Source organism: Schistocerca serialis, chromosome 4 (assembly GCF_023864345.2).
Source record: "Schistocerca serialis cubense isolate TAMUIC-IGC-003099 chromosome 4, iqSchSeri2.2, whole genome shotgun sequence".
Taxonomy (NCBI): Eukaryota; Metazoa; Arthropoda; class Insecta; order Orthoptera; family Acrididae; genus Schistocerca; species Schistocerca serialis.
In genome coordinates this window covers 253,417,441-253,439,691 of record NC_064641.1, presented here as the reverse complement: position 1 = coordinate 253,439,691, position 22,251 = coordinate 253,417,441, and the positions used below count along the sequence as shown (strand labels likewise).

The window sequence follows — 22,251 nt, the reverse complement described above, 5'->3', positions numbered from 1 at the left end:
GTATTCAATACAAATATTTATGATCTCGTTTTCACAGCAACTTGCTCATGTTCAACTTAGTTATCATTATATTATGTTGTTTTAGTGCACAAAGGGTTTCAAATGTCTGTGGGGATGCAGCCCCCTCGGCTTGTGAGATAACGGGTATTCTAGGGAGTAACAACCTGGGTGAGGTATGCTTGCTATTCTGAAAGGACCTGAGTATAATAGCTGCCATTTTCTGTTCAATTGTTTTAATTTTGTAGACTTGGGATGTGAACGCAACAGAATAAGGTCATCAACCTGATAGATTTGTGTATTTGTAACACGTTTGTCATACTTCTCTTTCCTGTTCTTGGCTTTATTGCACAACGTAGTGTATGCATGTCTTACTTTTTCTTCCAAAGGTGTTGTGGATGGGGTTAGCTTTGGAATAGGCATAGCCCACTTGTTCTGTTCAGGTTTGTTTAATAATAATTCCTGTGGTGGGTATCCTGTTGAGGCATGAGGCAAGTTGTTTACTATCTGCTCAAAGGGTGCTAAAAATTCGATCCACTTGGTGTGTTTGCGAGGTGAATGTATTCTCATGAATTGACCAAATTCTCTAAAAATCCTTTCTACGGGGTTCCCTTCTGGGTGAAATGCTGATGTAAGAATATGTTTGATGTTATGTGTAGCAACAAAAGATTTCCATTTTCTTCCCATAAAATAGGGTGCGTTATCCGTAATAATGCTGTGGGGCTTGCCAAACCTTATAAAGTAACTGTTAGTCAAACGTCTAGCAATAGCAGATGCGTTGACAGTGCGGATAGCATACAATTTTAAGTATTTTGAGAAGACATCAAGTACAGCAACGATGTATTTCACACCTCCACGAGCCCTGGGATAAGGTCCTGCGATATCCAACGATACTAACTCCAAAGGTCGGGTTGGTATAATAGGATGTAATTCATTCAAAGATGATCGGTTGGAAAATTTTGCTTTTTGGCAGATGATACATTTACGAACAATTTGCAACACTCTCCGACGCAGATTGGGAAAATAACAGTACTGTACTATTTTATCAGTGCATTTGGTGACTCCGTAGTGTCCCCAAGTTTTGTGTGTGAACAGAATAAAATCATCAACATGCGCGTCGGGTAGACAGACACACCAATGGTGCGAGTCTGGGGTACGCCTATGAAAAAGTACATTTTTGTGTATTGTGTAATATTTTTGTAAATGTGAAGAAGGATCTGTACGTAATTTCTTTTTTATATTTGACCACCTGGGGTCGCTGTCCTGAAGTGAAGCAAAGTTCTTGCACATATTGTGGTAGTATGGAGCGTATGTACCATCATACATAAGTAAGATGTTAAAGTCTGATATTTGCTCGGAAAGTTCCGAAAAATCCTGTATGCCTTGGGGCAAACGGGACAGGGCATCGGCTACTACGTTTGATTCACCTTTAATGTAAACAATTTCGAAGCTGTATTCTTGCACTGAAAGGCACCACCGGGTGAGCCGTGAATGAAGCAATTTGCATGATAGCAAGAAAGAAAGGGCTTGGTGGTCTGTGTATATGCGAGTATGTTTACCCCAAAGAAAGTAGCGAAACTTACGGAATGCCCAAATAATGGCAAGAGCCTCCCGTTCCGTCCCCGAGTACGACCTCTCGCACTCAGTGAGCGTGCGGCTCGCAAAACTTATCGGTTTGATGACAGATTGTCTTGATTCGGATTGAATTTGAAATAGAAAAGCTCCAAGGCCGTATGATGACGAATCCGTGGATAGGCAAAAATCTGACGTCATGTCAGGGTGGCAGAGGAGGGGTGCGTTCACCAATGCATCTTTAATAGCCTGAAAATCAGCTTGGCAAAACTCTGTCCATCTCCAAATTGCGTTCTTTTTCAGTAAAGTTAGCAGATGAGAGCTGTTCAGAAGCTGTTTTGAAACAAACTTCCTAAAGAAAGAAGATAAACCTAAGAATGCTTTCAACTGTTTACGGTTTTGTGGAGGAGGGAAATTACGAATAGCATCAATCTTCTTAGAATCGGGACGAACGCCTTCCGGCGAGACAATATGGCCCAAAAACTTGATTTCACGCCTTCCTACTTTGGACTTCGAAAGATTTACTGACTCCAGCTTGTGAAAATTTAAATAAAATTTGCTGTAACAGATCAATATGTTCCTCCCACGTATTTGTTGCCACGACGATGTCATCGACGTACGCCGTGACGCGTGACAACAAACACGGGCCGAGAACGGCGTCAAGCGCCTCGATGAACACGCCCGCGCTTACGCGCAAGCCAAAAGGCAACACACAAAACTGATAACTGCGTCCTTCACAAAGGAAAGCAGTGTATTTACGACTGTCATTGTGAAGGGACACCTGCCAGTACGATGAGCGGAGGTCAATATTAGTTAGGTATTGTACATTATAAAATTTTAGCAACTGTTCATCCAAGTTGACGGGTCTTGTGTTAACGGGTATAATAATTTTGTTGATTTCACGTGCGTCTAGCACCAATCTGACATTTCCATCTTGCTTGCCTACCGCCAGGATAGGACTGCAATAAGGGGAATGTGATTTTTCTATAACACCCCAGATCAACATACGCTCGATTTCACGTAAAACTGCAGGTTTCTTCGCCCATGGAATATTATAATGTGTCCTACAATAAGTCTTATGTGGCTTAACATCCATTTTGTAGCTATAACCTCTGATTACACCAGGCCTCTCACTGAAAACTTGTGCATAATCACATAATAATTTGTACAATTCTTCTTGCTGTGGTTTCGTTAAGTAGTCAAATTCGACACATTTCTGATACAATAAATCCTGCTCAATTTCCTGATAGTCTGAATCTTCAGGTGTTAAATTACATACACTAACTATGGTAGGATATACCAATTGAAATTGACTTACTTCGTAATGTTTTTGTCGTGGTTCAATCGTCTTGTTAAGTTCAACATTAATTAGTTGTTCTCCTACGGATAATTGACATATGCCATTACTTAAATCTATGATTGCTTTGTGTTCATTCAAAAAATCCATCCCTAGGATGCAGTGTACGATAAGCTTGTCTACAATCAGAAAATTACACTTGAACTGTGTATTGGAAAATGTGAAGTTAACAAGGGCTTGCATGCGTATGTTCTTAGATTTAGTACCTGTGGCACTAACCACATGACAACTCTGTACAGGTAATGTAGGTATGTTTATAATTTCTTTCAATTCATTATAGAATGCGGTTGACATCACACTTGCAGCAGCACCAGTATCGAATAAAATTTGTACATCATAATCGTTAAACTTAACCCATGCCGTAGCTTGTATGAATTCTTCTACACAACTGCCTGATTTAATGTTTATTTCGTTGGTTAATTCCTGTTCTGCTGTCATTTTGTCATCGGACCTGAGGAAACAAACCGTCTCAGCCGTTGCGCTCTTACAACACCCCACGACCGTAGCACGAGCGCTTAGCTCGGTCGTCGACTGTTTTCCGTCGTCTGCTGTGTTTGGCCGGGTTCATTGACCAGCTCCACTATGTTTACATTCCGGCCGGTTGGCGCCCACGCGTCAGCTGATGGCGCGCCGCAATTGTTATTGCTACTTCGTGGCGGGGAGTGCATAACTGTACCGGGGAACGGCGGCGGTTTCCGTGGAGGGTTATGATTTGTCATGCGTGAATTTTGTGTGTTCCACATATTCTGTCGGTGATTGTTGGGATTGGTATTGTTTTGGTGGTAATTATGTCTGTTATATGTCATGTTCCTGTCAAAGTAGCCCGGGTTGTACCGGTTATTCTCACGTCTCCTATTGTTGTTGTTGTACTGTCTGTAATTTTCATTTTGCTTGTAGTTACCATTTTGATATGGGTGATAATTATTGTTATTATTCCACGAATTTCTGCGGTTGTTCCTACTGTCATACACGTTTCCATTTGAATATGTTTCGCGCGCAGGCGTCGTATTGTGTCGCGGCGCGGACGGATGGTTCCACCAGCCACCGTCACTACGGTTCCTTTGGGGTGGATGCTAGTTTTGGTTACTAATATGAATAAAATTTGAATGGCGTGAATCGCCTCTGTAAACTACGTCCATTTGATCTAAGAAGTTTAAGAAAGTCTTAACGTCATTCTCCGGTACTCCTATTAATCTGTCTCGGTATGGAAAGGGTAAGTGGCTCTTTAAAGTGTCGATTATCGCTGACAAGTCGGCTGGTTTGGACCAGTACAGTGTCTTGTCTAAGTACCTCTCAAAGTATTGTCTTAATGTGTCTTTTTTAGGGTCATAGGTCTCGGGGTTGCACACTTCTCTCCTTAGACTCTGTTGCTCATTCTCGGACCAGAATTCGTCCAAGAAGGCTTGTTCGAACTGTTCAAACGTAAGGCACCGCCGCTTCATAGCGGCACCCCACTTAGCTGCTCGTCCTCTCATGAGATTGGTGACGTATCTGATTTTATCGACTTCTGACCAACTACGTGGAAAAACACCGTCAAATGATCTAATAAACACAATAGGGTGGACTTTGTGCTTGTCCTCACTGGAAAATGTCTGGAAATACCCATGTCTTACAAACGTGTCATCGGCCATGCCGGTAACGTAATATTGCTCGTTCGGTGGAAAAGAAAGCGGCACATTGTAATTTTGATTTGAAATAGGTGATTCCACAATAGGTGGTGTTCTGTCTGTGTCATTAGCCATGGTTTTAGCTGTTTTGTCGTTTCCTGACGATGCGTTTGCACCTATCGCCAAACACGGCACAACATTGTCTCGTAATTTTGTCACTTCGTCTTCTATGTGTTTTGTCTCGTCTTTAACATGTGTCTTTGTTTTTGAAAGTATGTCCTGTGTAATTGTTTCAAGTTTTTTGTCCAGATAGTCGTCACACAATTTACATTCATGTACAATTCTTTCGGCCATGTTGGTATCTTTGTTTAGTGACGCGAGGTCCGCTCGGTCTTCTAATTTTTCTATCTTTTCTTTGAGGTGGGTCTGTTCAAGAACTACCATTGTGAGTTGTTGGGTAATATTTCCCACTTCTTCAGTCAGCTTTTCTTGGGTGGAGCTAGCTGAAGTGTGGGCCTGAGCTAACTCTTCCACACGGGTGTTCACTTCCTGCTGCACATTAACTATTTGAGTTAACTGATTCCCACATCGGGTGATATTGTTTTTTGTTTCGTGTGTGAATGTAACCAAAGTTTCTTCCTGTTTAGTGACTCGGTCGGACAATGTCTCAAATCGCTGGCTGAGCTGTTGAGTGGTGTTATTTAATTCTGTCATCTGTTTTGTCGTCCGTTCAAAATTTTCGGTCATAGTATGGTTTAATATGTCAATTTTCTGACTAACGTCTCGTTTCATGTCTGCAAATAACTCTAATAGTCGGTCCAGTTTGTCAGTTTCCTGTGTCCGATTTGTGTCACATTGCTGAATTTGTCTCATATTCGGTTCTGACATTGATGTTAACAATGGCGCTGACGGTCTAGTCTCGCGTCCATTCCACATTTCGTCATTTAAAGTGGTCCAGTTTGTCAGTTTCCTGTGTCCGATTTGTGTCACATTGCTGAATTTGTCTCATATTCGGTTCTGACATTGATGTTAACAATGGCGCTGACGGTCTAGTCTCGCGTCCATTCCACATTTCGTCATTTAAAGTCGCCATCTGTGTATTATCACAAATGTTGCGAGTTTGAGGCAAAATCATTGCATTGATCTGTGAACTCGTCCATGGAGGGAAACGCGGACTTTCTTGTTGGTTGAAAGATGAATCTACTTCACTTAACTCATCTGCCGAAACTATCTCTACCTTACCACGTTCCATTGTAATAGGATGTATAATAGTAAGTCAAAAAGGGAATAATATAAGTCTGATTAATAAAGATTTGACTCAAATTTAGGTTGAAATATTTTCTCGTCAATGTAAATGATTGCTCTATTGCAAACAATGGTTGAGAAAGATGCAGCAGGGCGGACAAAATTTTTCGTAACAAATGACTGTTTGGCGGTCAAATTCACGATCTTCATTTGCTACAACAATACTATAATTAAGACAAACTACAAGAGAGATAGATAATTTTGTAAAAATCTAGAAGAAAACTACAGGATGTGTGGAAAAGGAAAAATGGATTCTGCAGTTGGCTATTGAATGTTTGAATGAAACATAATTGTGTGACTCACCATTAAATTTTCTGTCCTGCAACGGCTGGTCAATCACTTCTGCGTAAATCGTATTCGTCAAAATATGGATTTTCTTAATACATCTCCATCGGATAATCACCAAAAGGTCTCAAAATAACAGTTTTGCATCAATATATGCCATGAAAAGAAAAACAGATTGAATTAGTTACGAAAATTCTTTACAATATTGTGGTATCATTTGCTTAGGTACAATAAAGTTTGTGTTTTCGTTACCATTTAAAGTTCAGGATTTTTTTATATTCTCTGTTGGGAAAAATACAAATTAAAGTTTCAAATTTGCTCAAAAACGACACATCCGAAAATTGCGTCCAGTCGCGGGAGCCAGTTGTAGTGGTTAATAAAAAAAATGGGAGAAGAGAGACCGTGAAAAAGGTAAAGAATGAAAGAAATGCAGATCGGACTTTGTATTACGGAAAAGCTATCGGACTTCGTTATTCGGAAAAGCTATTGTTGGGGTGGTCCTTGTGGCGTTTTTGAGCAAAAGTTAAACCAATTTTCACTACAAAAGTTATTGAAAAGAAACAGAGAATAACAGAATGTAACGGACAGGGGGAAGTGGCGTAGACGAGAGATCATCCTTTACCAGATTAACTTATCTTCTTTAGGGCGGCGTCCACGTCTTCAAAAATCTCATTCATTTCAGCGTGAAAAAATCTGCTCCGAAATCTTGCAATAGTCCAGGGACCACTAATTTATACCAATTAAAATCATCTTGATACTGTATGCAATTTAATTCACTTTGCTACTTCCATCCAACGAATTTCTTAATAACTTCCACAATATCTACACATTACAATCAGATCAAGATTAGCCATTAAGTTTTTTACGTCAGCATCCGATCACGCCTGCCTTAAGCTACGGCTATCAAGAGACAATTGAAACGGAATAAAAAAACAAAAAAAGTTAACAATTTTGGTAGTTTCTCTGCCGTCGAGCGCTCATACCGCTGCGACGAGATATTTTTTATCTGAGGGAACGAGTGTAGCGCGGCGAAATTCAAAGCCCCGCTACAGGGGATAGACATGGAGGTACACATGAAAGTGGGGATAGTAATGTGTGTGGATGCACATGTGTATGGTAATGGAGGAATATTATTTATCTTTTTGTCATTGCAAAAGGAGGAGTGCATATAATTTGTCTTTTTTTGTATGATTAGCTAAATGATACAATATTTTAAAGCGAGCTCAAAAACATTATTTATATTGCAGATGATGTTTCAAGCATTTCTGGTTCAGAATCTGAAAGTGAAGAATTGGATGCAAACTCCTCAGATATGTCAAATTCTCTAGGAAGACAAAAAGAGAATACGGCAGAAAAAGATGAAAATGAATTGAATCAAAGTGAAAAGCAGATACCAAACAGTGCATTGCAAGCCTCTAGGCACGCTAAAGTGTTTTTTGAAAATTCAGATGGAAATATTATATCTTTTTATCGTTGTGTTTTACTTGGAAAGAAGGTAAAATAAATGCAGTGTATGAATATGTAATATTCACTGTCACAACGGCATTAAAATACATGAATTATTCTAGGGCTTGCCAGATAACATTCACGATCTGGTGTCATTGGCAAATAACTCTCTGAAGAAAACAACCTGGGCTGTTATTATGCTTGGCGGTGGACATTTTGCAGCTGCTATTTTTGAAGGTAGGACTGATTTTCATATTCATGTCTCTGAACAGTAAAATTACATAGTTGTACTCTCATTACTCCATTCTGTCATTTTTTTTCACAGTATCCAAGTAGTACTCTGTGCTATATCACTTAGTAAAGACACTTGTTTTGATCTCTTCCTCTGTAGGCATTCAGTAAACTATTTTTGACGTTTTCTGTGTTACTTTGGCAGCATTTATAAAATGTTTTTAATTGGAACGTTATTTCTCTGTGCCCATATCCTTTTGCATCCCTTGTGCCATTACTTCTCAAATGTCATTATTTTCATTATTAACTCTTGAGTTTCTGATTTAGCAACCACTAAAGTTAAATACTAACATTGATAACCATGGAATTACTTCTAAACCACGATGTTTTCTATCCTGTGTGCTGTGAGCAGAAACTGTTGATCATCACTTGCTCCAGTGTGTACACCAAACCACAGGGAAACTTAACACACATTCCTGTAAGTCTGTTACAAAATGAGTTCATGAACTGAACAAAGGACTAACAAGTCTGAAACATAGCGAAGTCAGCATATCAATACAATAGTTCCAAGCCAATAACCACTCAAGAATGGAAACAAACTAACGTACATGGGTGGTGCCACATGATGCACATATCTCAGCAATGGCTCTCCCCTTCTAATAGTGGCCCGCAACAGCTGCTTGCAGCCTTAGTGCATCTGACATGTCCATATCTGTGCTAGGTGAGGAACCCAAATCACTATCAGATACAAAACTGCTCCCCCTTTTTATCAGCATGTAGGGCCAGAAATAGCCTGACCTATGCTAACTGCAGCAAAGACGGGCAGAGGGCGAAACTGAAATTTCCATTATTGGCTTGAGCAACACATCCTCTACAGCCAGAGTGGGAGATGGCACTATCTGTATGGATTTAGGCCCAGTGACAACCAATGGGGTACAATTTAGACCAGCCTGCGGGGAAGTGCCCATCGTGTATGAAAGAGGGTGGCACCAGTTGGTCATCCTCCATCAGTTTCCCACTCCAAGAACACTCACGGTCCTGTAGTCATTCAGAGCGGCTGGCACTGGTGGTAGGGAAGGGAGCCATTCACGGCATGGTGGGAGGAAGGGGATCCACTTCCATTGGCTCCCATCATATGTCAATATCTACTTCTCATCGACCCCTTGCACTGGGACAGAGGGTGGAGGGGGAAAAAGCTGGTCCAGAGGATGGTACGGTTTTGGGATGAGTCCAGCAGTGCTCCCCCACCAGTGACAGAGGAAGACTTAGGGGTGGCACACTCTTGTTGGCGAAGTTGATTGTGGTGATAGACCAACTGCTCATGAGCGACCACCACATCGCACATCTGTCAACCCCTGTTAGCAAACATGATGCCCTGGGTCCACGTAGTGTTTCGGGCAAATATGTAGATCCACGCACGAGAGCCAGTATGACAATACATGGGGTTGAGGGCAGGCAAAGTCTGTGCTGCCAGATGCAGGAGGTCAGACAGGTTATGTGGTTGGTGCCTATGCAAAATCATGACCAGGCTACATCTATTGATAGGGGTGGACTGGTACATGGACAGAAAGCTGGTGAGTGCATACCTTGAGGCTGCCAATGTCAAGATTTTTTTTATCTCTGACCTGAATATCCAGTCCAACCACTCACCCTGTGAACTGGATGCTGGATGAAATAGGGTGGTGATCAGGTGCCAAATAACATTATGTCTATAAAAATCCCAAAACACCGAAGCCATAAATTGTAGGCTGTTGTCAGAAACCAATGGATCTGTGGTCCCTTTTAAAGCAAAGATGGTAGGTAAGGCCCAGACCAGGTGTTGTAGACATCCATACTACATATGGGAAATTTCAAAGGGCGTCAGTGGCCAACAATCACACCACTCCCTGGAAAGGGCCGGCAAAATCTATATGTGCTCTTTGCCATAAGTTATAAGGGCAGAGCCGCGAGTCAAAATGCTGTGCTGGAGCCGACTGGTTGTGCACACAGGTGTAGAAGTTACAGGTGGTAGTTCAATGGCAGCATCTGTGCCTTGACAATATGCATGATGGTGTGCCATTGATTTTGTTTGGCACATTTTCCAATGTGCAGCTAGGAGGAGTCACAATATTCGGAGACAGAGCATGGGAGGAACAACCACCCAACATTCAGCATTGTCTGTGGACAACAAAATAACTCCTTCCATAACATTGAGTCTAATATAGTTCACCATTCTGGGTCCGTGTTTTTAGGCAAATGTTCAGGCGAGCCGCGCCACACTGTGGGCAACTCCCTGCAAAGGAGTGGGCCTCAACTCGTTGCTGTCACTATGTCACTTGCCGTAACGGGTAACACATTAAGGGTCTGACACTGGTTTGTGTCCAAGGCAATGCACAGTATTTTGTGTCTGTCAAAATTGGCACCTGGGCCACAGAGCAAATGAGACAGCACATCGGCATTAGAGTGCTGTGTGGTAGTTCTATAATGGTTGCCATAACTGTAGTTACTAAGAAACAACACCCACTGCTGCAGCCACTGTGTTGTTATGTTCAGAAGTTTTGCATGGGTGCCAAACAATGACAGCGGAGACATGAGGAAACTTAGTATCATAGAGGTATACATGGAACTTCCAGACACCATAAACAATAGCCAACACTTCTTTTTCAATCTGCGAGTAATTTTGTTCACTGAGTTCATCAACTTAGATGCAAAAGGCGGTAGGTTGTTCCAGCCTGTCAGCAAATTTATGCAACAGGATAGCACCAATACAACAATGGATGCATCTTTGGCCAGTGCTAACTGTCCCTTCAGCTGGAATGTCGCCAGACAAGGGGCCAACCTAAGACACTTTTTAAGTTGCACAAACACTAATTTACACACTTCTGATAATACAAATAGAGCACCCTATTTACACAACTGGTTAAGTGGGTGGGAAGTATGAGCGGCATTTGGAATGAACTTTGTGTAATAATTGACTTTGCCCAGAAAACATTGCTATTCTTTAAGATTCTTAGGCACTGGTAAATTAGTATAGGTGATCACATGGTCTTGTGTGGGTGTAGGGCCATCTTTAGTTAATATGTGACCAAAATACTTGACTCTCAGGTGGAAGAAATTTCACTTGGCAAGACAACAGTGTCGGCAATTGGCTTGCAGTTATAAATTGTGCGAGTGCTGCTCCCGCATGGCCCCAATAACTAGCAAATCATCCAAATAATTGACACAATTAGATATACCCTGATTGAGCTGTTTTAGACAGCTGTGGAAAATTGCTGGAGTGCAAGGAACCCCAAAGACAGTATGTTATATCTGCACATGCCGAATGACATGTTAATCACTAGAAACTGTTTTGTGTGCTCATCAATGGGTAATTAAAAATATGCATCCGTGAGATCAACTTCTGAAAAAATACTGATCTCTAGCCAAATTAACAAACAATTTCTCTTGCCTAGGAATTGGGTACAAATCCACATTTACTTTGGCATTGATGGTAGACTTAAAATCACCACAGATCTGAAGTGACCATTTCATTTTTTGTACAATAACCCTAGGTGTTGCCCACTGACTAGGCAAGACTGGGGAGATTACACCCAGATTCTGGAGTCTGTCTAGTTTTGCATTAAATTGTTTGCATATGGCGAACGTTATAGGAAGAGCTCAGCAGAACTTAGGCACTACCAAATGCTTCAAAGAGACAAGTGCATGAAAATTTGTTACACAACCTAAGGTAGGTTCAAACAGCTGTTTGAAATTTTCACACAATACATCCTGGAACCCAAAAAGTACAAAAGTCTCGAGACCAAAAATGTTAGTAGAATTAACTACAAGCAAATTTCATTGCCGAGCTACGTTTTTGTATGTAGCTTGCAGCATGGTTTGACCCCACATGAGATTGTGTATCCGCACTTTGCACAGTGGTGGGGAGACAATGAACTTGTAAGTATCCCCACTAATTAGGGACACAAATGTGCTAGTGTCCAATTGGAATTCTAATGTCACCCCATTGATGTTCAATTGCAGCATGATACCTTGTATAATAATTCCAATCCCAAAGAAAGCAGGTGCTGACAGATGTGAAAGTTACCGAACAATCAGCTTAATAAGTCATGGATGCAAAATACTAACGTGAATTCTTTACAGACAAATGGAAAAACTGGTAGAAGCCGACCTCGGGGAAGATCAGTTTGGATTCTGTAGAAATGTTGGAACACGTGAGGCAGTACTGACCCTACGACTTATCTTAGAAGCTAGATTAAGGAAAGGCAAACCTACGTTTCTAGCATTTGTAGACTTAGAGAAAGCTTTTGACAATGTTGACTGGAATACTCTCTGTCAAATTCTGAAGGTGGCAGGGGTAAAATACATGGAGCGAAAGGCTATTTACAATTTATACAGAAACCAGATGGCAGTTATTAGAGTCGAGGGACATGAAAGGGAAGCAGTGGTTGGGAAGGGAGTGAGACAGGGTTGTAGCCTCTCCCCAATGTTATTCAATCTGTATATTGAGCAAGCGGTAAGGGAAACAAAAGAAAAATTCGGAGCAGGTATTAAAATCCGTGGAGAAGAAATAAAAACTTTGAGGTTCGCCGATGACATTGTAATTCTTCAGAGACAGCAAAGGACTTAGACGAGCAGTTGAATGGAATGGATAGTGTCTTGAAAGGAGAATATAAGATGAACATCAACAAAAGCAAAACGAGGATAATGGAATGTAGTCGAATCAAGTCGGGTGATGCTGAGGGAATTAGATCAGGAAATGAGACACTTAAAGTAGTAAGAGAGTTTTGCTATTTGGGGAGCAAAATAACTGATGATGGTCGAAGTAGAGAGGATATAAAATGTAGACTGGCAATGGGAAGGAAAGAGTTTCTGAAGAATAGAAATTTGTTATCATTGAGTATAGATTTAAGTGTCAGGAAGTCATTTCTGAAAGTATTTGTATGGAGCGTAGCCATGTATGGAAGTGAAACATGGACAATAAATAGTTTAGACAAGAAACGAATAGAAACTTTCGAAATGTGGTGCTACAGAAGAATGCTGAAGATTAGATGGGTAGATCATATAACTAATGAGGAGGTACTGAATAGAATTGGGGAGAAGAGGAGTTTGTGGCACAACTTGACTAGAAGAAGGGATCGGTTGGTAAGACATGTTCTGAGGCATCAAGGGATCACCAATTTAGTATTGGAGGGCAGCGTGGAGGGTAAAAATCGTAGAGGGAGACCAAGAGATGAATACACTAAACAGATTCAGAAGGATGTAGGTTGCAATAGGTACTGGGAGATGAAGAAGCTTGCACAGGATAGAGTAGCATGGAGAGCTGCATCAAACCAGTCTCAGGACTGAAGACCACAACAACAACCCTCTATCCCATCTTCTGTTGTCCTTGGCAGCAGCAGGATGGCATGCAGTATTCTAGTAGCCGAAATTAATGCCACCCAGCTGAGGCAGACGCTCATGAGGTGTCCTGGATTGTGGCGAGCAACACAGATGACATTATGGTATGGGCAGTGATGCCAGTGATGATGAAGGCCACACTCTGAATGTGATGTGACAGCACAACTTGTGCTGGGTTCTCATTCAATGACGGGGAGGAATATTCTTCTGGTTTCGATAACAAATCAAGCACTTTTTGTCTTTGCAAGTCTAACAGTGCAGAGGGAGATGAAGCTCTAGTTACTGAATGCCAAGGCGCCGGACTACTGGACGCATGAGAGCTCAGTGAAACAGATTAAGATCTTGACTTAGTCATCAGTTGAATGACAAGCACAACAGCAACTAAGTACTGAATCCCATGTCACTGGACTACTGGACACATGAGAGCTTGGTGAACTGGATAATGACCTTAACTGGGAGTCATCAGTTGATCAAAGAGTAAGACTCGTACCACTAACAGTGTTGAGACCAGAAGAATCATGAACAGAGCTTGTGCTGAGACAATCACTTCATATGCCTTAGCAGTTTCTAACACATCACTCAAAGTAGAATCCAATGTTTTGCATAATATGTGCCATACTTTCAACAGGCAAAATCACATTTGCGAGATAAGCCTTGTAAATCAGCAGCCCACAGTGCCTAGGATGGTTTACTTTGCTTAATACACTGACTAAACTTGCTGCAACAACACTTTTGGTGACTGTAGTATTCAGTCAGCAGACTGCAAACTTCAGAAAACCTTAGACTACTAGAGACCAAGAGTGGGCATGAGTTTTTGCACCACTTTGTATAATTTACTGCTAGAAGACAGTCATAGTGCTCTAAGGCATTCAGGATCATCAGTTTTACTTGTGCTGAAGTGTAGTTAGAAATGCCATAAATAGACCTCCCAACTCTTGCTTGCCTCGTAAAGGAAGCAACTGGTAGAAGGAGAGGCATGGAGACAACAGCTGCCACTTGTTGTTGATTTTGGAGAAACAGTAAAGCAATATGTGCTGTTCCTGCTGCTGCTGCCGCTGCAGCTAGGGCTGCAACTGTTGCTGTCACAACTTGACAGACTCAGGAGCCAAGGTTCACTAAACAAAACAGCATGGTGAGGAAGGTGCTCATTGCCAGTTTTCTGTCCTGTGTGGCATGGGCAGAAACTGTTTGCCACTTGCTCCAGTGGGTACAGTGAACCACAATGAAATGAACACCATTCCTATAAGTCCACAATAAGTGGAGTTCTCAAAGTGAATGAAGCAATAACAGGGCCAGGAGATAGTGTTGCCGGTGTAGCGATACGAGTGTTCCAAATCAGGAAGCACTCGAGACCAGAAGGGGCTGCCACTCACAGCCTTAGTACCTCTTGACATGCCCACATCCGTGCTAGGTAGGGAATCTGAATCACTGTCCTATACAAAACTTTGTATAGATGTATTAGGAGAAATAACACTTACATTGAAGAAAGCCAATGCTGCTTCTCTTATAGTACTCAGCTCTTCTTTTTGTCTAATGCTGGCCAAGTACCCAGCATTGCCCGGGTGTGTATTTATTGTAATCTTCTATTAGTCCATCTCCTTCTTCTCCCTCTCTCTGTCCATCTCCTCCTCCCCATTCTCTCTGTCCATTTGCTCCTTCCCTTCTGGTCCATCTGCATCATATTTCCTGATTGATGTGCTGTACAACAATATAATTTTGCAAGCATATCCAGTGGTATACTTTGCTTCTGTCTGTGAAATGTATTGTGAACACAGTTGGTAGTAAAGAAGTAATAAATTAAAACGGCATACATAATGCCACAGTTTTTCACACATCTAAGTATTTGACTCATATCTCCTGAATTGTGTGTCGTACAATGATATAATTTGGTGGTACATTCGATGGCATATATGAATACTGCTTAAAAAATGGGTCATGACTACATTTAATAGTATAGGTGTAATAAATTAAAACATCATGCTTCATGTGGCAGTTTTACTACATGAACAACAATAATGTAATAAGCAGTAAACTTTTATCCTTTCGCCATTTTGTGGGGAGATGACTAAAATATGGGTATTTGAGTGTTGTTGGCTACACTGCTTTTTTATCCCCACCCCACCCTTTTCATAGGTAGGTGGTTCTCACCCCCTCACACTGATTCTTTCCAAATACTAAGTTTGGTTGAAATTTGTCTAGTGGTTTAGGAGGAGGTGTGGAATATAAATACATATTTACATCCATTTTATAATACGTAAGGATTTCAAGCAAAACATCTACCTTGCACAGACCCTAGAGCTGTCTGTATACTGGCAAGTCAAGATCCGCTTAATATGAACATTAGAGCTGTACGTACCAAATATCCTTAGAAATAGTCCATAATAGGGTATATTTTACTTTGTTTTGCATTATCTGAGTGTTTTAAATTTCCTTTCTATTAGTAATCTGTTATAGACTTTTGAACCAGAGTGTGAAACTCCATTCTGAATCTTAGATAGGGATGCAACTTTATATGGAAATTATTTTTACTTCCAGTATTGTTATTAACCACAAATACTATTAGACAGTATATGTACTGGTACATGAATGTAAAAGTCCCAAGGTTCCTGAAAAGGCATCTGCAAGATGTTGGTTGCCAACTTTACACAATATTTGCATTGCACATTTCTGTACAATAAATACTTTTTTCATCTTGGTTGCACTGACACAGAAGATTATGCCATATATTAATATTGAGTGAAAGTGTGCTAGCAATTGTCTATGTAGGTTAACACAGTGAAAGATATTTCTGAATGCAAAGCAGACAGAACTGAGATTTTTTTGTTATATTCACTTTTGATGTCACCTCAGTTTATTACCCATCAGGTCACCTATAAACTTCAAACATGAAAACCTCATCCAGTCAGTGGCTGTACAGAAAAACCTCAAGGAGGGCGTGCTAAAGATATCTTGAGCTACCTTTACTTTTACTGTAATAAAATATCAAGTCACATGCAAAGTTTAAGAAAGTTTTATTTAAACTTATTCTACACATATACAGCACAAAACCATCTTGTGATATTAAACAGTTACAATTGTGGTTCTCTTCCTTAAATGATGAATTCTACATGCCTGTTCTCCTGGCAAATTGGTTAATTACATCGTCAGTAGGACAACCAACGTCAGGGTGAGTGTTCAACAGAGCTAAGCCATTAAGTTGATCCTCCTTCATTGTCGACCTCAGCTATATCTTCGTATGCCACAATGTTGAAAAACTTTTTCTACTGTTGCAGTAGATGCAGGTAGACAAGTAGATATTTTCTACAGTGTGTGCAAAGTAGGATAGTCAGATCTAGGACAGACAGACAATGCTTGCATAACAGAATCACAACAATTAAGGGCATCGATGCCCGTTTGCTTCTATTGAAGACTCTCTCCCATTAGTCTCTTTTTTAATCACAAAGAGTGATTCTTCTTCAAATAATGGTAGTTCTGTTAAGCACTGATTCAATTATGTGCCAGATTATTACCATCGTGTTTCAGTAGTTGTGAGGGCAAAAGTATGTTGAATTTTAAATGATAAATATTTTCTACAGTATAAAGTTCTCTCATGTCAGTTGTAACATAGTCTAGTATTGGAATAAAAACAGTTCTTTTCCAATATGTCATAACATCATCATTATGATCGCAATTTTCCCTGTGTCTTTGTTTGCGTGTAAGACGAGGAACACCCATCTCCATGTCTAACTCTACAATAACTGCCTTCGCCTCTTGGTGAGTCTCGTAACAATATTTTTACAGAGAAATTACTATGAATTACTGTATTAATACCTCATAATCAACTGATCACTCTCACTCTTGACTAATCTTGACCCTTGGAACTTTTTACTTATTCATTCTTCAGTCTTAATATTTCTGCTTCTGAATGTAAACTAGCTTCCAATCTGGCGAATAGTCCATATTTATAGCACTAGGTATTGAAGGTTCTCTATACAAGAAAACAGGAGAATATTCGTGACTTTTCTCGAACATATGCCAGACAGAACAACGTATCAAGATCACTAGAATGGCAGCAACTTTTTTCATAGGTTTGTGTTAGCTATCTGTGTGCTAGACAGAAACATATAAAATATGACGACACGGATGTGTATGCTACATAGGAAAGTACAACTACTTGATAACTTGATTCAGTCGAGTCGACTGACAAAAGAAACGAACAAATAGCATGTACGCTGACTGACGTGGACGGTGCTGGTGGCAATGCGGGTGTCCCCACAAGGAAGGGGAGGGGGGAGGGTGCCCCCCATATGTATCCGCCATTGCATCTAGTTGACACCTGTTGGTCTCTACTCTTGGTACTTATTAGTCATTTTTGTTGTTTAAAATTGCTTAGTATGAGTTTTTATAAGATTAAGAGCTAACACCCAATTATTCTCATTGCTGTGTCTGGTATGGATGTGGTATGACTCTTTATCAGTGTTCTTGTATTATCAGCAATAATTATATCTTTTGAAGAGTTCTCCAATGTCCCTGGAGTATTTTTTTGTAGGTCCAGAACAACAGTGGACCAAGCAGTGTGCCTAGTGGGACAATATATTTATTGTTTCGCCTCTCTGAATTCAGTTTTATTGCTGTCATGTCATTTGGAAGTCTGATCTCCTGTTTTCTGTTATTAAAAGACTTTGTCGATGGAGTGAATGTCTCTAACCCCCCTACCATTCAGATTTCCTTAGTAGAATTTTTTGTTTTACAGAATAAAATGCCTTGGCAAGATCGCATAAAAGGCCAACTGGATATGTTTCCTTGTTAGTCCTACTAGAACTGAGCTAGTCAGATTGTATATTGTTTTCTCCATAGAAAAGCTTTAATGGAAGGCAAATTGAGGCTGTGTTAAAAGGTTAGTTTCAAAGAGATGGTTCAGTATTGTTGCAAGCTACCATCTCACAACTGTTGCAGATCATGGGGCGGAAGGAGACAAGTCTGTAAATAGAATGAATTTTTCATTCTTCAGTAGTGTGTGTGCTGTTATGAAACTTCCTGGAAGATTAAAACTGTGTGCCAGACTGAGACTCAAACTCGAGATCTTTACCTTTCACAGGCAAGTGCTCTAACAACTGAGCTACCTGAGCATGACGCATGATGAAGTTTGGAAGTTGAGAGATGAAGTAATGGTGGAAGTAAAGCTGTGAAGTCGGGTCAATAGTCTTGCTCAGGTAGTTCAGTTATTACAGCATTTGCTCGTGATAGGCAAAGGTCCTGAGTTTGAGTCTAGGTCTATAATTAGATGTCAGTTGTTAATTTCTGCTTTTACAAATGGGTGTTACTACTACATACTTCAGGCATGCATATTTCAGTGATACATGAAACACACCTTAACTCAATGACCAAATACAAAAATAACACCATGGGGTGCTACCAGTTTTCTTTCTATTGTTATTTACTATGCTACCTTATACCTTAACTGATAAAATTTGAAAATGATTTCTCTTATAGATTTTATTGTAATTTATTGCACCCACTCAAAGATATTTCTGAGTAGTTTCTGTCTAATTCAGGAAGCTGTGTTGCTGCATCATGTTCATAATCATCCTCTTGAAACTCTTTATTTCAATTTAATAATGGCCTAGATTCATGTGAAATTTAGATTTCCTTTCTTTGCATCTGCATCATCTTTCACTCTTTACATAAGTATCTTTGTCAAATAATTGTCCACTTAGAAGGGTCATAGAACAGATAAGTGACAGAAAATACCGCTGATAAATGACAAAGGAGCATTTTAGTGTAAAGTTGGGACAAAAAAGCTTTGGTGGGAAGCTTTATGTATGATACCATATACGACACAGGTGATACAGTGATGGAATTGCCAAGACCAACAACATATTTATTCCTAACACATTCTTACAGAGTATTGTAGATCAGAAATGGAGAAAGGAGGAGTTGCCACATTCATCAGGAACTGTCATAAATTTAAGAACATAGACATTCATAAATTTTGCCTAGAAAAGCATATGGAAGCATGTGCAACAGAATTAGATTTTCACAAAAAATCTTTCATAATATTAAGTGTATATCGAGCACCTGCAGGTAACTTTAATCTGTTTGTAAACCACCTTGAAGCTGTACTGGCCCATTTAACAACCAAAAACAAAGAAATAGTGGTTGCTGGTGATTTCAATGTAGATTTCCTTAAAGACTCTCCCAATAAGAACCTATTTGAGTTAGTAACACTATCATTCAACTTAATTCCCACAGTAAAGTTCCCCACTAGGATAACCACTTGCTCACAAACAGCCATTGATAATATCTTTATAGAAAAGTCAAATGAACAAAATTATATTACAAAACCAATAGTCAATGGCCTCTCAGACCATGACATGCAGTTCCTTCTGTTAAATGTTAATACTGAACAGGATACAAAATCTGTTAAATCTGAGCTCAAGAGGGTAATCAGTAAGCCAAAAATTGATTATTTTAGGACACTCCTCAGAGACATTCACTGGACGGATGTTTACAGTGCTCATGGCATGAATGAAAAATATAACATTTTTGCTAATAAAGTGCTTACCTTATTTGAACACTGCTTTCCCCCAAAACTTACCAAGGTTAGAGCAAAGTCTACAAAGAAGCCATGGATTACTCGAGGAATAGGGGTATCTTGTAAAACAAAAAGAAAACTGTATCTGTCAATCCGAAACATTTCCAATGTTGATGCTATAGCACATTATAAGAAATACTGCAAAATATTAAAGACTGTAATACGGATGTCAAAGCAAATATATTACAAGGAAAAGATAGTCATATCAGATAACAAAATAAAGACAATATGGGATATAGTGAAGGAGGAGACCGGTAGAACCAGACATGAAGAGGAACAAATAGCATTAAGAGTAAATGATGCATTGGTGACAGATGTGTATAGTGTTGCAGAACTTTTTAACAAACATTTTATAACTGTTACTGAAAAGATGGGGTTGTCAGGTTCGGTAGATGCTGCTATGGATTACCTTAGACCAGACATTTCAAGTAACTTCCATAATATGAATTTGACCCTCACTACCCCAACAGAAATAATGTCCATCATAAAATCTTTAAAATCAAAAACATCTAGTGGGTATGATGAAATATCAACAAAGTTAATTAAAGAATGTGATTCTGAGCTAAGTAACATATTAAGCTATCTGTGTAACCAGTCGTTTATCAGTGGAATATTTCCCGAATGGCTGAAATATGCTGAAGTTAAGCCACTGTTTAAGAAGGGAGATAAAGAAATAGCATCAAATTTCCGTCCAATTTCACTGTTGCCAGCATTCTCAAAAATTTTCGAAAAAGTAATGTACAGTCGTCTTTATAACCATCTTATCTCAAATAACATACTGTCAAAGTCACAGTTTGGATTTCTAAAAGGTTCTGATATTGAGAAGGCTATCTACACTTACAGTGAAAATGTACTTAATTCATTAGACAAAAAATTGCAGGCAACTGGTATATTTTGTGATCTGTCAAAGGCATTTGACTGTGTAAATCACAATATCCTTTTAAGTAAACTAGAATATTATAGTGTAACAGGAAATGCTGCAAAATGGTTCAAATCTTATATCTCTGGCAGGAAACAAAGGGTGTTAATAGGAAAGAGACATGTATCAAGCTATCAGGCATCATCCAACTGGGAACTAATTACATGTGGGGTCCCACAAGGTTCCATTTTGGGGCCCTTACTTTTTCTTGTGTATATCAATGACCTTTCATCAGTAACATTACCAGATGCCAAGTTTGTTTTGTTTGCTGATGATACAAACATTGCAATAAATAGCAAATCAAGTGTAGTCTTAGAAAGATCAGCCAATAAAATATTTGTAGACATTAATCACTGGTTCCTAGCCAATTCTTTGTCACTAAACTTTGAAAAAACACACTACATGCAGTTCAGAACTTGTAAGGGGTGTCCCAAGAGTATATGTCTAACATATGATGACAAGAAGATAGAAGAAGTGGACGGTGTTAAATTCTTGGGATTACAGCTTGATAATAAATTCAACTGGGAGGAGCACACCACAGAACTGCTGAAGCGTCTTAACAAATCTCTGTTTGCAATGCGAATTTTGTCAGACATAGGGGATATAAAAATGAAAAAGCTGGCATACTATGCTTACTTTCATTCCATAATGTCATATGGGATTATTTTCTGGGGTAATTCATCAAGCCAAGCTAAAGTTTTCCGGGCACAAAAACGTGCAGTAAGAATTATATGTGGTGTGAACTCAAGAACATCCTGCAGAAGCCTGTTTAGGGAACTAGGGATACTAACTACAGCTTCCCAATATATTTATTCCTTAATGAAATTTGTCATTAAAAATATATCACTTTTTCAAACCAACAGCTCAATTCATGGAATCAGTACTAGAAATAAGAATAATCTTCACAAGGATTTAAAGTCACTTAGTCTTGTACAAAAAGGTGTGCATTATTCAGGAACACACATTTTCAATAACTTGCCAGCAGCCATAAAAAGCTTAACAACCAATGAAATTCAGTTTAAGAGAAGCCTAAAGGATTTATTGGTGGCCAACTCCTTCTACTCCATTGATGAATTTCTGAGGAAAACCAACTGATTTGTATATAAGTACAACATAACTTCTGCACAATTTCAGTGCAGTAATGTGTTCACTGAAAATTTGTGTGTGTGTGTGTGTGTAAGTATAATCTAACTTCTGCACCATTTCAGTGCAGTAATGTGTTCATTGTAAATAAGTATTACAGTAGTTGTATTACATGTTTCTTACCTTATAAATAAATATAAAACTTTTTTATTTTAAATTCAGTGCAATAGTATTTGTAAAATGACTCTTAGTGTTCATTAAAAAATGACGATCATTCCACTTGGGACCTGTGGAATGGTACATTAGCTTATTTGTTTTAGTTTAAATATTTGTCATGTATTGTTGTTTTTCTGACATGTTCCACATCCTGGAGGACCTCCTCACTACGGATCAATTGGAATGAAAGTAAATCTAATCTAATCTAATCTAAAACAAATAGAAAATGGGCTTGGTAAAAACAAAATGTAACTAAAAATGAAATTATTACATTTCATAAAAC

General features: G+C 39.4%; 1 protein-coding gene across 1 annotated transcript in view; it reads left to right on the top strand.

Moving 5' to 3' along the window:
• Positions 1-22,251, top strand: part of LOC126473689 (ankyrin repeat and zinc finger domain-containing protein 1-like) — a 111,032-nt gene that overhangs the window by 38,444 nt on the left and 50,337 nt on the right. The window contains exons 4-5 of the mRNA XM_050100925.1: positions 7,371-7,618; positions 7,692-7,806. Coding sequence (XP_049956882.1) covers positions 7,371-7,618; positions 7,692-7,806 — 363 coding nt within the window. The remainder of the gene's footprint in view (positions 1-7,370; positions 7,619-7,691; positions 7,807-22,251) is intronic.